The following is an 18,146-nucleotide window of genomic DNA, read 5'->3' as shown; positions in this document are numbered from 1 at the left end:
TTGCTGGTGGTACTGCGGGAAGGCGCCGCGCTCAAAATGCAAATTGTCGTCCGCATACAGTGTGGTTTTGACGCCACGGGGCAGGTTTCTTCCCAGATGTATGAGGACTAAATTACATAATACCGGGCTTAACACAGCTCCTTGTGGCATTCCCTTCTCGACGGCATAAAGTGCCATGGGGTCATCCGGGGTACACATTAAAAGTTGCGTCCATTAAGATAGTATTCAATCTATGCGTAAAGCCGTCCTCTGAGACCAAGGGTTTGCAAAGCGTCAAGTATTGCTTTATGATAGACGGAATCACATACTGCCCTAATCTCCAAAAATAATGCAGTAGGTATGTTTCCACAGACCGATTCCTCTTCAATTGATGAGACCAAGGCAATAACATTATCGATTGCGGACCTATTTTGCCGGAAGCCATTCTTTTCCTCCGGGTAAACTTTTGTAGTTTCCAGGGGCCAGTTTAGTCGTTTGTGAATCATTTTTTGAATAGCTTCCCTGCGCAGCTAAGCAGAGATATGGGCTTGAAGGAGGCGTAATTTGTCAGATGCTTCCCTGGCTTCAATATAGGCATAACTTTCGCGAGCTTCCATTTCGTAGGAACCTCCTCAGTTATCCATGAGGCGTTATAGTATCCTAGAAGGCTTAGGCGAGATGTGTGGCTTAGATTTGCGAACGCTTCATAACTCACACCGCCATGGTCAGGTGATGATTGCTTGCTTGCGTCGCCGGTTGCTGCTGTGAGCTGTTCCATTGTAAATGGTAATTCTAAGTCAAGGAGGGTCGCTCGAGGTGGACTAGGCTGATGACTTGCAATTAGCCGAGAAGGTTGTGTCCCGCTGGAAAGGAGCCTACAGTACTGCTCTGCCACCTCTTTCAGGGATGCGCGCTCATGTAATGAGAGGGCAAAAAAAGCTGATGCAGCTCTTTGCGAATGCCTCTGACGACTCGCCAGATTTTGCTCAGCGGTTTTCGTATGTCCAGTGTCCCACAAAAGTCCGGCCACCCTTTTCGGTTCAGTTTGGCGAGGTAACGCCGAATATGTCTTTGTGCCAATCGAGAAGTTATGAGATCTTTGATATTCTTAGTACGTAGAGCCTTCCTTCCGGCACGCCTTCAATTGCCACATAACATTTCGAATTCCTCGTCGTTAGTAGTTACATTAAAATGCTTAGTGGCAAACCTAGTACTTTGTTTGATGCAATGAGCTATTGTCAGTATTAATTCTGCATTCATAGTCGAGGCTGCGATCGCTTTGTCTATGGCTGCCTGTGTAGTGGTGGTGATGAACTTTGTTGAAAGGGGGAAGGGTAAAGAGGGACGTGGCTGAGGGTTAAGGCTCAAGTAAGGCCCTGGGCCTGCTTGGCCTTTTCCGCCCAGTCCACCAGTTCAAGTTGTCGGTCGACGTCCCCGGAACTGAGCCAGGCTGTCCAGTCAGTCTCGCTGCTGACGGGGGGATGATAGAACGGGAGCGAGGTGCATTCCCACATTATGTGTGTGAGTGTTCCTGTTTTTGAACAGAGCCTACATTTGTCGCTTTCCCTGCCCCCTGTGATTTTGTTAATGTATTTTGGGTGTGAGTATGTATTTGTCTGAAGTCGCCGAAACGCGACCGCCTGTGTAAGCTTCCCAGTCTAGCGACTTCAGTTTCACTTTTCTGGGCGAAGTCCGAAAATGAAGGCCAGAGTTTAGGATCGGGTAGTGACCACTACCTCTAGTCTCGAAATCAGTACACCATCCGAACATAGGGGCAACTTGACTTGATGCGAATGTGACCTCAATGCAGCTAACTGTCTTCGGATTTTTCACGTATATTATACTGCCATCGTTCAAGGGCTCTATATTTTACCTTGCAAGAAGCTTCGCCAGCTTAGAACTCCGAGCACATGTATTTGAACTGCCTCAGGTCTCGTTATGTGCGTTAAAATCACCACACATAATATGCTGAGATTGAGCGCTTGTCAACAAGTCTTCCAATATTGACACGTCGAAAGGTGATCCTGGGGTGCTATGCAGGATGCGCCGAGTTTGGCGAAACTCGGGATCTTCACGAGCTCTGGCGACACCCCAAGATGAAAGCACGAATGGTACCGAGACACAGTTTATCTTTCGACAAGCCTCAAGTTTCATTGGTTTATCTAGATTCACTCTGGCTGGCTATCATTCCTTGGGCGTTGCCTTCTGGGCGGTCGACTAACTGGGGCTCACGTGATCATACCGTCGGTTCATGGTCGTGCCTTCTTTCACTTGTTTGTCGTTCCACCGAGTGCATTACATGCACAAGTGAGTTATAAAACAAACGTATTTAGTACAATATTATTAGTTAGTTTAACGTGGTTTAGAAGCATTTTAAAGCTTACAACATGTACACTGAATGTGCATTAGACTAATTTGTAATTTAGTACGCTTCGCATTATACCACGAGGGAACGCTGTGGTGGCGTCATCACATCCATTCACCGGGCGAGCATGGCGGCTAAGCATCGGAGGCGCCCAGTGTAAACAAACTCGTACAACGAGCTTGCAGTGCGCGACGTAGTGATCAGGCTCGACGATGACCACTATTTCTTGGATAGTTCTGTTCCTCCGTGAGCAATCTTTCCGTGCACCCCGAAAGACTGCCAATAGCTTCGGCGATTTTACAGATCGCAACGCGCACCTACTGTTCACGGCGCAGTGCTGAAGAAACAACTTGTCCGGTGCTGCTTCTGCGAGCGTCACGAACATTACATAGTGTTACATTACATCTTATATAGCTACGATGCGACAAGGAGGTGGTATCGACGATGGATCTCGCTACCAACACAGTGAAGGAGACATCGACAAACTGCAGATAAGTATATTTCTACTGTTTGATGTTTAGCATAATAAGAGTGCACGGATTAAGTCGCTTTCGTAGTAACGATCTGAATGTCCAGCAGTTTAAAGAAGGCAGTGAAAACCAATGAGTGTTCGTGCTTCTACATGCAAGTGGGCCCGCGAAAATATGGAAAAGATGAAGGTAACCTTCACTAATTTGGTGAGTTAACAGAAATTCATGAGTGACATTAAGCCCGCAAAATTTATGGAAGAGTACCTTTATCCAGGTGAAATATCAATAGCAGGTACTGATATAAAGCAGGAAACTTATACAAAAATTTCACGGGTTGAACAGCACATTGAAGGCATTACCGAATCATGATCGCCACGTTACCGATATCCTTGAAAAAAGTTTAGAATCATTGTATTCTACCGGTTATGCAATATGGGACATAAACCTGGAGGTCAACAAAGAAACTTGAGATGTCAATGACTGTGCAGTAAGCGAAGTAACAAAAATTGTTGGAGATAGCATTAAGGCAGGAAGACAGTGGTGTAGTAAACCGTGGCAACTGATATGCTAGTTGAGATTAAGAAAAAAAAAGGAATCAGCAGGTAGGCCATGCACGTAATCGATCACTTGTTACCAATTCATAACAGGTGATTACATAAGCGTGACAGAATGGATGTCAAGGAGAGAGAACTACAGCCGAGGGTGGTAGAAAATTGCGTAATGGGACGAAAATATGATGTTTGTAGGCATAGGATGCAATCAGCTCGCATAAGACGGGATTGTAGGGTGAGGCATTTGTTTTGCAGCGATCAAAAATAGGTTTGTGGTGCTGACAGTAGAGACTCGTGAAGGTGCAGGGCCACCTTAGCTGCTGGCACACTAATCAACATGACAATTGGCTCTGAAAAAGAAAACCCCAGTTATGAAAAATAAAGCAACGTTGTCCCAACGCATTGTTTTATTATGCATACTACACTAGAGGTGTCCACAGTTAAGGGAACTTAGTACTAATAGTGCAACGAGCATTTTTCTTTGTAAATAATGGTTTGTATGCGGCTGATTCATTCCAATACACTTTTTTGCAGCAAAACATTCTGCTCCTGGAGGCACTCAACCGCCTGGTGGCAGTAGGCGAGCACCAGGCACGTGCTGTTGAGAGTGTGCCAGAGGTCCAGAGGGCTGCTCTGCAAGAGTAGTATTGGTGCCCTCACTGCTCTCCTGTCGAGCCCACAGAAGGCACCTTATAAAGGAGCTTTCAGTTTAATATTTTGTTTATTATTCAAGAACATGAATAAAATTATTGCAGTAAACATAGTGATGTGCATATTAGGAGACTTGTAACATGCATTGGTGTCCCTTCAAAATAGGCAAAAACATAAGACAACCTGTGCCACTCTTGGACCATGTAAATAAGAAATACACTAATGCAGCATACACGTCATTGTGCTGTTTGTTCTTTCTATGTGCAAGAATACAGTGCATGTTGATTAGCCACAAGATGAACAGTGTGTGTAATTCACAATGAAGACAGGAAACAGCAGGAGCTTAATAATGCTATCACCTATAGACTGTGCATATGACTGCAACACACCCCGATTCAAATGTGCCATTACATGCATGTTCGATACCACATATTCTTTAACATTGTCTTTTAATTGCATGTACTATATTTCACACATCTTAAGCCCTTGCATAGCACACTTCTGATGTATCCATTTCATAGGCCAAATAATTGTACACTTTGTCCTTTTGTGATGTATAAAAAGCAGCATCCTTTACAGTCAGAAAAAACTTCAGAAGACAGGAAGGGCCCCGCCCAGATGACCAAAACGCAGCAGCCGATTGCCTCCACGTCTAAAGAAATAGTCCCTCTCCAACGAGCAGGTATTAGTCTGTCTGGCGGCACGATGTCAGTCTAGAGTGCGTGCCCATCGGTGCAGGCTTGTGTTCACCTGCCTTAAAGTGCAGATTCCGCAGCCTCCTAAAGTTGTATCCGACTATAGAAACACGTAATGCCTTGCACCAGTTACATAGACTTCTGCAACTTGATAGCACACAATGATCAGGAGCAGAAATCTATAAAGGCATCCAAGCAAAGCTGGCTGGCCACACTTCCATTATGAGGGGCTGCAAAAGGTCTCGCCAAATATTCCCATGACGTCCTTGAAAAAGAGGTGGTGTTTGGCACTTCTTTAGAATCAAAAACAGATTACAGTGAATGTTGTGTAGCACGTCAAAACAAACTGAGCTTGGTTGTCTGCACAGCATGTAATGGGAGGTTGTGCTTCACATAGGAAACAAACTGCTCTGTCCAGTACAATTTTGAGGCCAGTATGGCACCTATTATGTCAACAGTGTCTATATACAGATTACACTTTTCACAGGCCATTGATTTCACCATGATTTTGTATGATAGTTCTTTCAATCAGTGCTTGTATAACATGATCAGGTGGATTTGAAAGCAAAGCTTTGTTTGCAAACCTTCCGACTTCCATAATTGTGTGGCAACGCACTGGCATGTTGTCGAATAGCTCACACTTCCTCGGTCCTGCACCAAGGAAGCCCAATGCTCTATTTGAAGTTGGATCGCACAACAATTCAACGGCACAAAAAGAAGAGTAACACACACAGCAAAGCATTCTGCTGTGTGTATTTCTCTTCTTTGTGTCCCGTCGAATTGTTGTGCAATTAAACTTCAAGCTACTATACCAATACACCCAGTCTTCAACATCACCAATGCTCTAGTTATTAGGCCACAATGGTGCACATATTTGAAATTTCCCAACACAAATTAGCTCTCCAAAAAATCGCAAATGTTAAATTTTGCAGCACAGGTTTATGTATGCACGTGCCATATTCTTTACCACTAAACTCACAGGAATCAAAGGGGCAAGCATTAACCAGTCTTGCAGCAGCAAGACTGGTTAATGCTTGCCCCTTTGATTCCTGACACCAAAGGAAATACAGTGTACGTTTAAGTAAAGGGAGTGCCGGAGGGAAAGGTGTGACAGCGAGGGCTTACAATAAAAATAATGGTTACGAGACATGTTCAATGCCAATATACGCTGCATGTCGCTCAGCCTACTTTGGCATTGCAGCAAGTGTTTACTCGTTTGAGCATATAACGTTTTGTGCAATCATTGCTCTAAAGCTGTACAAATGGTCTATTTGCTCTGCAATTTTATTTTTATCATGGTGGGTTAAAGACGCACTTTTCATTGGCATCTGCACCACATTTCTCCCGATGTGTAATTTTGCCTTGGTGGTTCATGACATCATGTACAGAGAGTTCTGCAGAGCATTGGATGTGCATTATTCTACTGCTTAAGAGTCAGAGCCCTATTATGAGACGAAAATATACAATTTATCCATCCAGAATAACGCCGCCCCTCCAAAATAACAACATACACTGAACCTCTGGCACATGCACCATAAAAGGGAATGGGGGGGGTACACTCGCGCAAGATACTTAGTCTGCTAACTTCGAGCGCAAGCCGCTAGCGTTCCACTGGAATATAGTACATGTGCGGAAGTGTTTGTTGGTGGACACCGCTTGTGAGACGATTGTTGGCGAAGCCACCGCTGCTATTGCGAAGGATCACGACGTTGCGCCGTGAAAGAAGACGACACCGGCAGTTCCAAAGCCAGGACGGCCTCTACCTCAGGGATGCTTTTAAACGATGGACTGGTACGGAGAATAGCCTTGATTGCTGCGAACATCATGGTGAACCAAGCTCCATGCTCATACTCCATACTGCTACTCACACTCATACTCCATATTCCTACTCTGCCACGTACGGGAGGATACAGGACGTTCCTGTCGAGTACTCGCATGACGCCTCAAGGGATATTTCAGCGAACAAGGAGTCATATTTGCTAAAAGGCAAGTTTTGCACGTCCCAAACAAAGATGGTGTGGTAACGGAAACCCGAAGACGCTCGCTCATCCTGGAATTCTCTAAGGACGCCCCTTTACCAAACCGAGTGTCACTTGGATTTAATTGTGAGACTTTCGCTGATTCAGTTATGTGCCACATACTCCGACATTATACCACTTGTTTGTGGCACTCGCTAGCGAAGTTCTCCCATGAGCATGAAGTTATGACGACTGTGTGACGCTGACGCAATGACGATGGAATGTGGAATCAGGAATGATATCGATGGATTGACAAGTCGTACAAGGATGAAGACATGACGACAATGACACCTGGATGCTTAACATTATGACGATTGCACAACGACGACAACATGACGAAAACGAAATGAAGACAACGAGATGATGAGGATGTGTGACGACGACGGCACGGCGACAACCAGATGAAGAATCCAGAATGACGACGATCGCACGACCAATTCGGCATGATGACGACGGTATGATAACGAATGTGTGATGGAGTCTGTGTAACAACGACGCAGTGACGACGATCGCATGTACACAACGGTATAATCACTATTAAATAAAGACAGCACGATCGCGATAGAACGACGAACAAGGAATGACGTCGACAAATGTGGTACGACGACGCGGCATCACGACAATGGAACGATGATACTGAAGTGCAGAGAATGGCGAAACGACAGCGTGACGATGATGGCATGAGGACAACGGTATGACGACGAATACATGACGACGACTGTATGACGACGATGCAGTGACGACGATGGAAAAACAGCGGTATGTTGCCATGTTACCAATGGGATCATGATGAGTAAATAACAATGACGTCACGGTGACTGCATCACAAAACCTGTATGATGACGATTGATTGACGACGACATTGAAGCAATGACAGGACGGTATTATGGTGATGGCATTACGACAACGGGATGACGTTATAAGTAATGACAATGATAACAGGACAGCGTCACAAGGAATCACACGACTAGATCTCTGTGACGACGATGGCGTGATGGCGAAGTTATGACGAGAGTCGAATGTCAAAGCTGGAATGACGACGATGTATTAACCACGACGGCCTGAGAACCCCAGACCTAGTTGCCCAATCTATTTGGACCACTGGGACTTCAGAGAACAACTATTACGTGTACACCTGATGAGAATGGAACCCTGACACTGTATATAAGATACTTCTTAATGTATTCCTGGAAGCCTATCATTCTTCGTTTCTCTTAAAGACAGTTAGAGGCTCAAAAATACAGGAAACCATGAATGACAAGAAAATTCTTTCACCAAGTTAAAAAAAAACGTGACTAGTTATAGGCTGAAATATGCAGGAAACCATGGATGACAAGGACATTGTTCCACCAAGTTAAAAAAAACGGGACTAGTTATAGGCTCAAATATGCAGGAAACCATGGATGACAAGAAAATTGTTCAACCAAGTTAAAAAAAAACGTGACTAACTACTTAAATAATTCATCAAAACTAAAATGTTTAAGGCACTTGAAGCGTTTAAGGAATTTAGAAACTTCATTACAAAGGAACTACGGAGGGCTAAGAACGAATATCTATTCAACCAATACAATACGTCTGTAGGACTTACGGATAACGTTTGAAAGACAATGCTAGAAAAACTGCCAGCAGAAACGATTAAAGGGGCCCTGAACCACCCCTCGGGCTTTGCGAAAAAACACATTCAGCGGATGGTACATGCTGCTGTGAACATCTCAGCCGAATTCCGCACTCTTGCGCGACGCGTGGGGTTCACAAGCGGAGCGCGAAGTCGCCTTTTTCTAAAACGCTCTCGTTTCAAAAGAAGCCAAACTCTCACTCTCTTTTGTGTGCTTTATTGCGTCATAAAGCACATTCCCTTAGATGGCTGCTATTCGCCGATCGCTGACGCCAATCAAGAAGGGTGTTAGGATAGGTGCACTTGTTCCTACTGTTACCGGGGGTATTAATTGACACAGTTAACTAAATGGGCTGAAGTATAGCTGAATTAAGCGAAAACGTCACTTTAAATTTTAATATGGATGACGCACATCCGGGCGAAACCAACTGTCATCTGCTGACGCTCAGCCATGGCTCAGCGGCGCGCAGAGCAAGCGCGCCCGCGTACGTCCGAACTATTTTTAACCGCACTGCCTTTTCAGCATCTCCGCCTTCATGCCTCGTTTGTTTCCAGTGGTTTTGAACGCCAGAAGTAGTCTCAAACCCTACGAAGTTTATGATGCGGCACTGCCGCTTAGTTCCATCGCGGCGGATCCCGTGCTGGTCAGTGCGCATGAGCATAATACAAATATGAAAGCGAGTCCATTGGTGACCAAGGCCGGTGAACGGCACCTCATGAAACCTGAAGATTAGAGGAAAATACTTTTTCGCCAACTATACAAATCTAGAATAACACACTTCGATCAGCGTTGCGCTTGTGAATTCGCGGATCCAACGGTAAGGTCGCAATTACAACCCGATGTCGACTGTCAACTCATTAGCCGCAATTTTGTTTCCAGTAGTGTTCTAAGTACACGAAAACGTCTGTATATCACGAGCACACGCAGACGCACACGACCTTCCATATCGACAGAGTTAAGGTTGTTGACATTACGGCTCTCCTAACGCCGCTTCGATCGCTGTCATTGTCCCGCAGCGGCAAAAGTGCCAAACGCGACCTCCTAGGGCCAGTGGCAGGGACCTGCCAAGGTTAAGGGAAGCTATCTTCTCTCCCTAATTAACCTTGAGGTGAGGTTACCATTGGGAGCTCGAGCAGCCATACATTACTTAATGCACAGCCTGGGGAGGCTCCGCAATGCGATAGTTACCTACGGACGTTGCAGCGCAGTAACTGCATGTTCTCCGATTAGTTCTGTGCGACACTAGTCTGTTTCGGCGCGCGTGCGGCTGCCTTGGAGCTGACTGTATCTTCGGTTTCTTCCGATCGGCTCAATTCGACAGAGGTGAATTTTACCCCGGAGATTGCGTCGCCGACCGAGCGCGCTAAGCGTCCATAGCTATTTCTGGGAGCAATGAGTAAGCGAGATGCGCCCTGCCATGTCATCGGGTGCAAAACCAGCGACAGAAAGTCTGTGAAGTCTCGGTATTGCTGCCTCAAGATGACTCCTTGCGGTCTGCTTGGCTACAGCGCATTGGCCTTCCTTCCGCGTAGGCGCGAAAAAACGTACGCGTTTGCGGTAGGCACTGCGCACGTGATGCCTTCCGTTACGATCCAGAACTTCTACAGGGCACGGACGCCAGTTGGACACGTTTTCATTTGAAGGCAAATGCGCTGACGACGTTGTTCCTTCCCGGCAGACAGGTAAGCGGAAACTTCATATTTCTCATTCCTTAAGTCTACCAACATGTAGCAATACGATGGCAGACTTCTCAAGCAGCTGCAGTGGAAAGTATGCTATAGTTTTCCAGATCTAATTAGTAGGTCCCAAGCATTGGCGCATGGACACTGCAGCAGACATTCGGGTGTTTCAGATTTGCTGTGTAACGTATTGGTGATCGCAATAAAATAACCTAATTTCAGTCCACTTATGTTACGACCATTCACAGTATTTCTTTAGCTTCAGAAAGCTTTAACGAGGCAGAAATCAAAATTGTGCCTTAGTTCAAACATTCCGAGATGCAGTACTACTTACATGACAGTTGCATTGTTCAATGTGCTAATAAATAATAATAAACTAATTAAGTTGAGGCAAATGTTGCAACAAAGTGACACAGGTTGGTGCTTCATGCATGCCAGCATAGTAGCTCCTCGCCCCCTACCCCCCCAAAGTAAATTGGCGTTTCAGATTGTATTTTTCTGAAACTCATTCTTTGTGCTATGGGGAGCAAGACTGTACAACATTACTTTATGTCATGAGATAGTTTAGGTACAATTGGCTATAAAAACACGCTACTGTTGGTTTATTTTTTTCAAAATACATGTGGTTTTGAATTGTTCCGACATGTGGTATAATGCAATAAATTATAGGCTAATTAGAATATTGTAATATTGCAATAATCAGCCAATTCAGATTTGATGTGTCATATAGTAAATGTAGTCTCTAAAAGGTAACACAACTATATTTCTATTCTATTTAACACAGGTGATTTGAAGAGTCTGGTGCCGTTCATAAACACTCAGTAGTTGCGAGGGGACTGCAGCTGAGAGTTGTAGCCTGTTTGCATAAATGGTGTTCAGTATTCATAAATTAATTTATGGCTACATCAAGTCATTGTTGATTAGTACTAGCAGGGGCCTTCCATGTTACAGTGACACATTTTCACAGCGCAACAATCCGCTGCGCAGAGAACCTCATCGCCAGATCCCCAGTGCAGCTGCACCTTGCGGTCCACAGGCGGAAACTTCACAGGAAGTGAGTTAGAGATGTCAAATTACCACAAGTATAACTGATCACTTGATCCACAGGTTCAGCAGGGCATTGGGGCCAGTGAATTGCATCCGACTGGAGCTGGTCTGCAAGTTTCCTGTAAAGTAAGATTATTGCCCTCACTTTACTAAGCTCCTATACTAAATCGTTCTGTGCTGTGCTTGAAGCAAGTAACATATTATGGGTTCAGATTTGCAGATGCAGATCCCCTCTTGTGCTATGCACTGTAGCAACTCAGTGTGCTGTTGCTGCCAGCACTGTTGCTACAGAGACCTTACACAAGGGGGTGTTAAAAAAGATGCTGGAAAGCTTACACCGCTTGCTATACAAGGACACTTCTGATGCAGGGCATCACCACCCTCAGTGAAAGTGAATGTTGCGCAGTAATTATGGTCTGCATAATTCAAAGACGAGCAATATTTACAATCCTTGCATATCTCCTGAGCAAGCTGCAACTCTCGCCTGAGGCATTATAGCAAAGCAAAGGTGAAATTTGGTCGTGCTAGAAATTGTGCAGGTATAAGCTTGCATCCGTTTTAGTGGCACAAATACAATGAGACTGATGCACTTTTACCAGAGGGTCTCTATGTCTCCTTAGTCATCAAACAAGTGACTAAAAAACTGATGCAGGTAATTATGTAATCAGCAGACCACAGCTACTAGCTGATGAATGGATTGTTAATTAAATGCGCTGCTCAATGTTCTACTTAACGTGGCAATCATGTGGAATGAGATACATGTTCTGCAGTTGCTCAGCACAGTAATGCACGAAATTTTGCAGCCGCGCAGGTGAATCTCGACATCTCTCCTTGTAGAGATGTAAGTACGCAGTCTGAAACTTGTGACGAACTCACGGATCCAGCTAAATCAAGTTCCAGTGATCCAGCATGCATTCCATCACCATCATGGAGGTTCGAACCAGCACGAGGTTCAACACCAGTGCCAGGTGCAGTAGAAGTTCAAGTTCAAGTTTATTGTTATTGCATGCACAAGAAACGGGCTTACATATCATATACAGCATCCGGTGGTCCCAGAGTGAGAAACTGCCAGGGGGACCTCCTATCATTACTGGGTACATAAGAGTATTAGAGCAGCAAGTAGATGGCGAACAAGCAAACAAAACAAACAAGAGATGGATGCTACGGAACTTGCAACTACTTTTGCTGAGATCGATACAAGCTACCAGCCATCCTTTGATGAGAGCTTTGTAAGGTACAATATTGTAGAATTTGTGATCTTGGGAGTGTGAATGGTACAAAGAATGTGAACAACCCTACAGTGCAACATTAAGCTGGGATTTGCAATCTCCAAACTAATAAGCAGCACAGGGTATTTTATTTGCAATCTATAGTACACTGTTCAGTGCCTGTCAAATGCCAATGATCTTAACCATGTTATTTCACACTGGCATGCAAACTGGAAGTTAGAATACAAAGCTGCCACCGATTATTATAACAAAAACAGTGTGCCACAAGACTTTTTTAGCCAGTAGTTTCCTTTATGTCAGCATATAAAATTTCCTGCACCAGGTTAGCGCATTGCAAATAGCCAACGGTGCATAGCCAACTGTGCCTGAAAATTGTAGCGTTAATGTAAGTCACACAGATGCCTAAAAATAAAGTGAAAGCCTGCATGTCCTTCTCGATGGAGGCATTTACCTACCACCAAAGATGCCATTGCATCATTTGAGTACCACCTGCAACACAGGACTATAGCCAGCAGTAACATGTACTTTGGGATTGTAGTGTGTCAGCATGCAAGACTGCTTTTAGAAATACACCCCACTTAAATATATATATATATATATATATATATATATATATATATATATATATATATATATATATATAAGGCGGCAGACAAAGGGGATCGTAGGAGTACTTCTTGGGCTAGTTGGGGATGGACAGCTATAAGACAGGGAGTGCAAATTGACACACAGAGCAGACATGTCCGCTTCCTCTCTGTGTGGTTAATTTTCACTCTTCTAATAGACAAAAGGGAGGCTGGAGTTGCTATCAAAACGTCATCTGGATCCTCAGCTCCGACATGAAAGGCAGGGGAGCAGTGTGACTTACATTGGTTGATGCAATGTGCAATGGAGAGTCTTCACTGCGGTAAATGTAGCTCGCCTCCTCCGAGGATGCTTCTTCTTTATTTATTTATTGCTGCTATGTCTCCACTATTATGAAGACCTTTTTCAAGTTATCTGCTGCTCAAAAACTTCCAATGTATATTAACTAAAATTTTACAAGGGCCTTGTAAAGCTAATGCGCACAAAATGTGCTAAATCGAGTCACATGGCTTACTTCCCAAGAGAAACAGTAAAGTATTCATTCTAGTGCATGTTACACTTAGGCTGCCTTATGCATTTCTGTGATAACTTTGGCATCTTCATAATTTACAGCGATACGGAACCCGCAGCAATTCCCAAGGATGAGCGCAAGTTTCTGGTTTTCCAGAGCAGCTTACAGGAATTCCTGTCACATTGCCCTGTGTGCCATTCACCATGTGTGAACAGGTACTCTGTGCTGGGTACCATGTTCACTGTAGAATCTTGTTTCCCTTTCCCTCAGCCTTCAAGAAGGTGCGCATTTGCATTTTTACTCCCAATCGAACATGTCTTGTTATAACTCAGTTGCTTCTAACAATTTCGGTTTTCTTTCTTCATTTTTGTTGTTTCTCATTCCACGCATTCGAACAGCACAACTTCTTATTCCTTCTTTCGCGGGAAGGTGGGCGTGCAGTTGTTGCCAGCAACTGCTTGCATGTTTGTATCCGCTTACATTTTTGGTCAGCCTTGCTTCTAAACCAGTATCAGTTTCCCTATGTTGTCTCAGTCTGACAACACCATCCTCAGCCCCTCTTTTTTTTTCTCCTTCCTCCCGTTTTCTTCGACATTCTCAATTCCACCTACTTGGTGCACCAGCTTGTTCTCCTCCTCCTCCCCTCATCAAGTGAGAGGGAGAGCAAGTAGATAAACACCGAGGTAGGCAGTTGTTGTCCTAACCTAGACAAGTTCCGTTGTCGAAGCGTTGGCTTCAGCGGCATGTCTTGTTGTACCATAGTTTGCGACTTTAGGTCTCCATCTACCAGCCAACCCTTCTCTTGTTTTGAATAGAAAAATTTTATCGAGTTCTTAACTGGAGTGTACGCCCAAACAGAAACTACCGTTTTATCACGACATGGGCCAAGCACACAATTGTGCCCGCAGTTTTCTGGCACTGTCCACTGCAGGTACCCTTGTACGATTTTACTGCGTGCAGTATGCACAACCTCCATGTATTCTTCAATGTCGCAGTAGTTTATTATACTAAACTGCAGTGTCGCTTTAACGTCCCACAATAGTTTTGTTTTTGTGCCTAACGCTACCTTTTTACATACCCAGGAATTCTGCACATGCATTTAGTTTCTTTTTTCGCCACCACGTGGCGTACCGACCTTAAAGGTTTGAAATTTGCGCCGCGACGTATTCCATGACGCACAACTAAAGAAAACATAATAGAAAGAAGCACACCCTGAGACTGTTGCTTCACCTCGGCACTTGGAAACGAGCACGCTTATGTATCAGCCTTATCTTGAAGGCAACCTGCTACTTGCTCGACGTGCAGTGAATCGACGATTTTGCTAGACATCTTGCCAAAGAGCTCGACGGCATTCCGGGTGAGATGTCTGGCCGAGGTAACAGCTCCCGCCAAGCTTTTGTTGGGTTCCCTTTCTTCGTTGTTTTTTTCTCATTATTTGTGCATGGCTGCGGCTCCGGGCTTCCGTATAGTCAGCGTTATGTTTCGTGTGTTTTCTAAGAACCAGTGTGATTCAATAAGAGGAAGCTTTAGCTAGGGCCCTTCTTCGATGCCGGCTGCTCAAATACATGTAAAACGCATAAATTATTTTATGCGAGAATCGCTCAACTGTTCAACCGTTCAACCAATCTGAATGAGAGTTGTTGTATTCAAGAAAGAACGTTAGATCACAGTGGTCGCTGCAATAATAATTTTGGTTTGGGCCATGACACTATTGACAAGAATTATTGGAAATCGGCAAATCCGCAGAAAAAATAGAAGTACGAAGTTTACAAATCTGTTAGTACGGATAAAAACTGATATCGCATCACTCTAAACTGCATTCCTTGGAGGATCTCAATCGCGCAAATTAGATGTATGAATTTATAGCTTATGTGAAGTTGTTACAATGTCTGTAAAGACCTTGCGAATGCCATATTCACGAGGGAGTGATGTATTTCAGGGTGCCATATGATATATCACTTTTGTCCGCATTAAATGAAATATTAAGTGCAGCTTACAGAATTCCGATATCGCTTTTAGTTGCTGAGGTACAGAGTCGTATAATTCGAGTATTGTTTCTTAAAATTTCGCATTTTTTTAGAATTTGAAGAAGTGGAAGCTACATAAAAATTCGCTTTCTTAAATCTCATTTTAACTGTTTCTTGCAAGTGCAACATAACTCATGAATTGCGGTGCAGTGGTTGTAAGAAGAAGGGATTGCTGATTTACCATAATGGAGCTAAAGCTTCCCGTTAAGTTAGGTTTAGAATAAAATTTTTGCTGAGAGAAGAAAGACGGGTGGCGTATATACATTATGGCGGCCGCAGTTCAATGGGGGGCGAAATGCGAAGACACCCGTGTACTTAGATTTAGGCGTACGTTAAAGGTGGCCAGGTGGTCGAAATTTTTCCAGATTCCCCCGCTACGCTGTACCACGTAATCAGATTGTGGTCTTGGTACGTAAAACCCCATAATTCATTTTTTTTATTTACAGGATGTACAGTAATTTACCGTAATCGATAAAGCCAAGCCTACAGCAAGCTAGTCATTGACGCGTTCACTTTTTCAGACCTAAGCTCGTGCTCATCTTCCTCAGTTTTGTGCAGAGCTGCGCAACGTATTTCCACTTCGCGTGGGAGCGCCGTCCCGTTGCTGTTTAGGCAGAAAAGGACTGGTAGCGTTTTAGGCGGTTGACCTGAACGACGTGATGGGAAGTCTGGATGGAGTGTGCAGTAGGTGCGACTCGAGACCTCTCGTAGGTTACGTTGGTTACCTGACAGAGGACTCGGTAAGGCCCGGAGTAGCAGGACATCAGTTTTTCCGAGAGGCCCAAACTGCGGGTGGGAGATCATAGAGGGATAAGATCCCCGGGAATATAATCGGCGTCTCGGGGACTACTCTTACAAATGCTTTTCCGCTTGTTCTGAGAAGCACAAAGGCGACGGTGAGCAATTCGGCGTGTTTCTTGGGCTCGAGCACTGACATCGCTTGTATACCGAGACACGGACTCTTGAGCGGTAGGTAGTATTGTATTAAAAAGCAGCACCGCATCTCGGCCGCAGAATAAATAAAATGGCGAGTAACGCGCAGTGTCGCGGGGTGATGAATTGTACGCGAATATGACAAATGGGAGAGCAGTATTTCAGTCACGATGGTCACCAGAAACATACATGAAGAGCATGTCTGTTATTGTTCGATTAAGCCGCACCGTGAGGCCGTTCGTCTGCGGATGGCATGCATTAGCAAATTTTTGCTTGGTAGAATAAGAACGGAGGAAGTCGCCCACAACTGGATGGATGGATGGATATTCTGAGCGTCCCCTTTGGAACGGGGCGGTGGGATGTGCCACCAAGCTCTTGCTATTATACTACGTAATGTCCTACCTAAGTTAAACAATAAAAAATAAAAGAAACAAACACTATGAACTCCCACACCCAAATTTTCTGATCCCCTATTGCTAAGTGTGCTTTTGTACGTCTCCGTTTTTTGTCGTTTCCTCACTTTTCTTCCACCAATCTTCCAATCGCCTCTTACTAATGTCTATTGCGGACATGTTTACTTTACCACTGTTCCCACTGAACCCAAGGGCTTCAAGGAGGTCAGTGGTGGCTAAATCGCCCGCTGGGTAGACGTCTTCACATTCTAATAAAACATGCTCCATAGTTTCCCTAGCTTTACCGCAGCAAGCACATGCTTCTTGTTCCTTCATATATCTCGCTTTATAGGTGCGTGTTCTAAGGCATCCCGATCTCGCTTCGAAAAGTAATGAGCTTCCCTTTGAGTTATCATAAATTGTTTCTTTCCTGATTTCATTTTTCCCTCTTAAGTAGTTGCTCATGGCAGGTTTCCTTTCCATTGCCGCCACCCATATGATTATCTCAGTCTATCTGACTTTCCGCTTGACCGTCTTTGTTGCTGTGTTGCCCACCCTACAGTCCGCATACTTGCTGGTAAGCTTCCTAGTTCTTTTTCACCACTGTGAATCAATGTTTTTGCTGTACAGATACCTGAACACTCTCCCAGCCCATTTACTTTCTTCCACATCCCTCAGGCGTTCTTCATACTCAATTTTACTGCGAGCTTCCCTCATTTCAAAACTAGTCCAGCCCATATCACCCTGCACAGCTTCATTTGTAGTCTTCCCGTGAGCGCCCAATGCGAGGCGACCCACTTACCTTTGGTTCGCATAGAGGCCTGATTGTACCCCTGATTTAAAACAAACAACCGCATTTACAAAAGTAAGTCCTGGAACGATTATACCTTTCCACATACCTCGGAAGACATCGTACCTATTGTATCCCCATAGCACTCTGTGCTTCATTATGGCCGCATTTCTCTTCCCCTTCACTGTTATATTGGCAGGAATGACACGGCTCCGTGAGCATGTTCCTTACGGCCAGATGACTGTCGATTTTTATTCACATTTTTTTTTCCGAAGGCAAGCCGTTTAAAGTTGAAATGTCAATGTGGCAACGAACGTGCGCTGCCGAAAGCTTGCTTGGTCACAGAAACAATACACGATTGAATGATAGCGCAGATTTAGCGCGTCATTGCCTTCGAGACATTGTGCTGCCACAGACGGAAGCAAGATAACGAAATTGAACTGCTTAGCAACTTCTTACGGGGCCGTGCCAGCCAAGAGCAGCAATACTCACGTCACAGGCGCTTTTTTGTCGGTTTCGCTTTCAGAAACAGATAATGCTACAGATGCAGTGTCATTCGTTCTTGTCATTTAAACACGGGTTTTAATGGCCTCCACATCGCGTTTGTT

The 18,146-nt window shown here is 44.5% G+C and overlaps 1 protein-coding gene across 1 annotated transcript in view; it reads right to left on the bottom strand.

The window, feature by feature from the left end:
• Positions 1 to 11,116: 11,116 nt before the first annotated feature.
• LOC142570213 (uncharacterized) overlaps positions 11,117 to 18,146 on the bottom strand; it is a 35,966-nt gene continuing 28,936 nt past the window's right edge. The window contains 1 exon segment of the mRNA XM_075678918.1: positions 11,117 to 11,190. Coding sequence (XP_075535033.1) covers positions 11,117 to 11,190 — 74 coding nt within the window.

This window comes from Dermacentor variabilis, chromosome 1 (assembly GCF_050947875.1).
Source record: "Dermacentor variabilis isolate Ectoservices chromosome 1, ASM5094787v1, whole genome shotgun sequence".
NCBI classification, from domain to species: domain Eukaryota; kingdom Metazoa; phylum Arthropoda; class Arachnida; order Ixodida; family Ixodidae; genus Dermacentor; species Dermacentor variabilis.
This window is presented reverse-complemented; position numbering and strand designations above follow the sequence as displayed.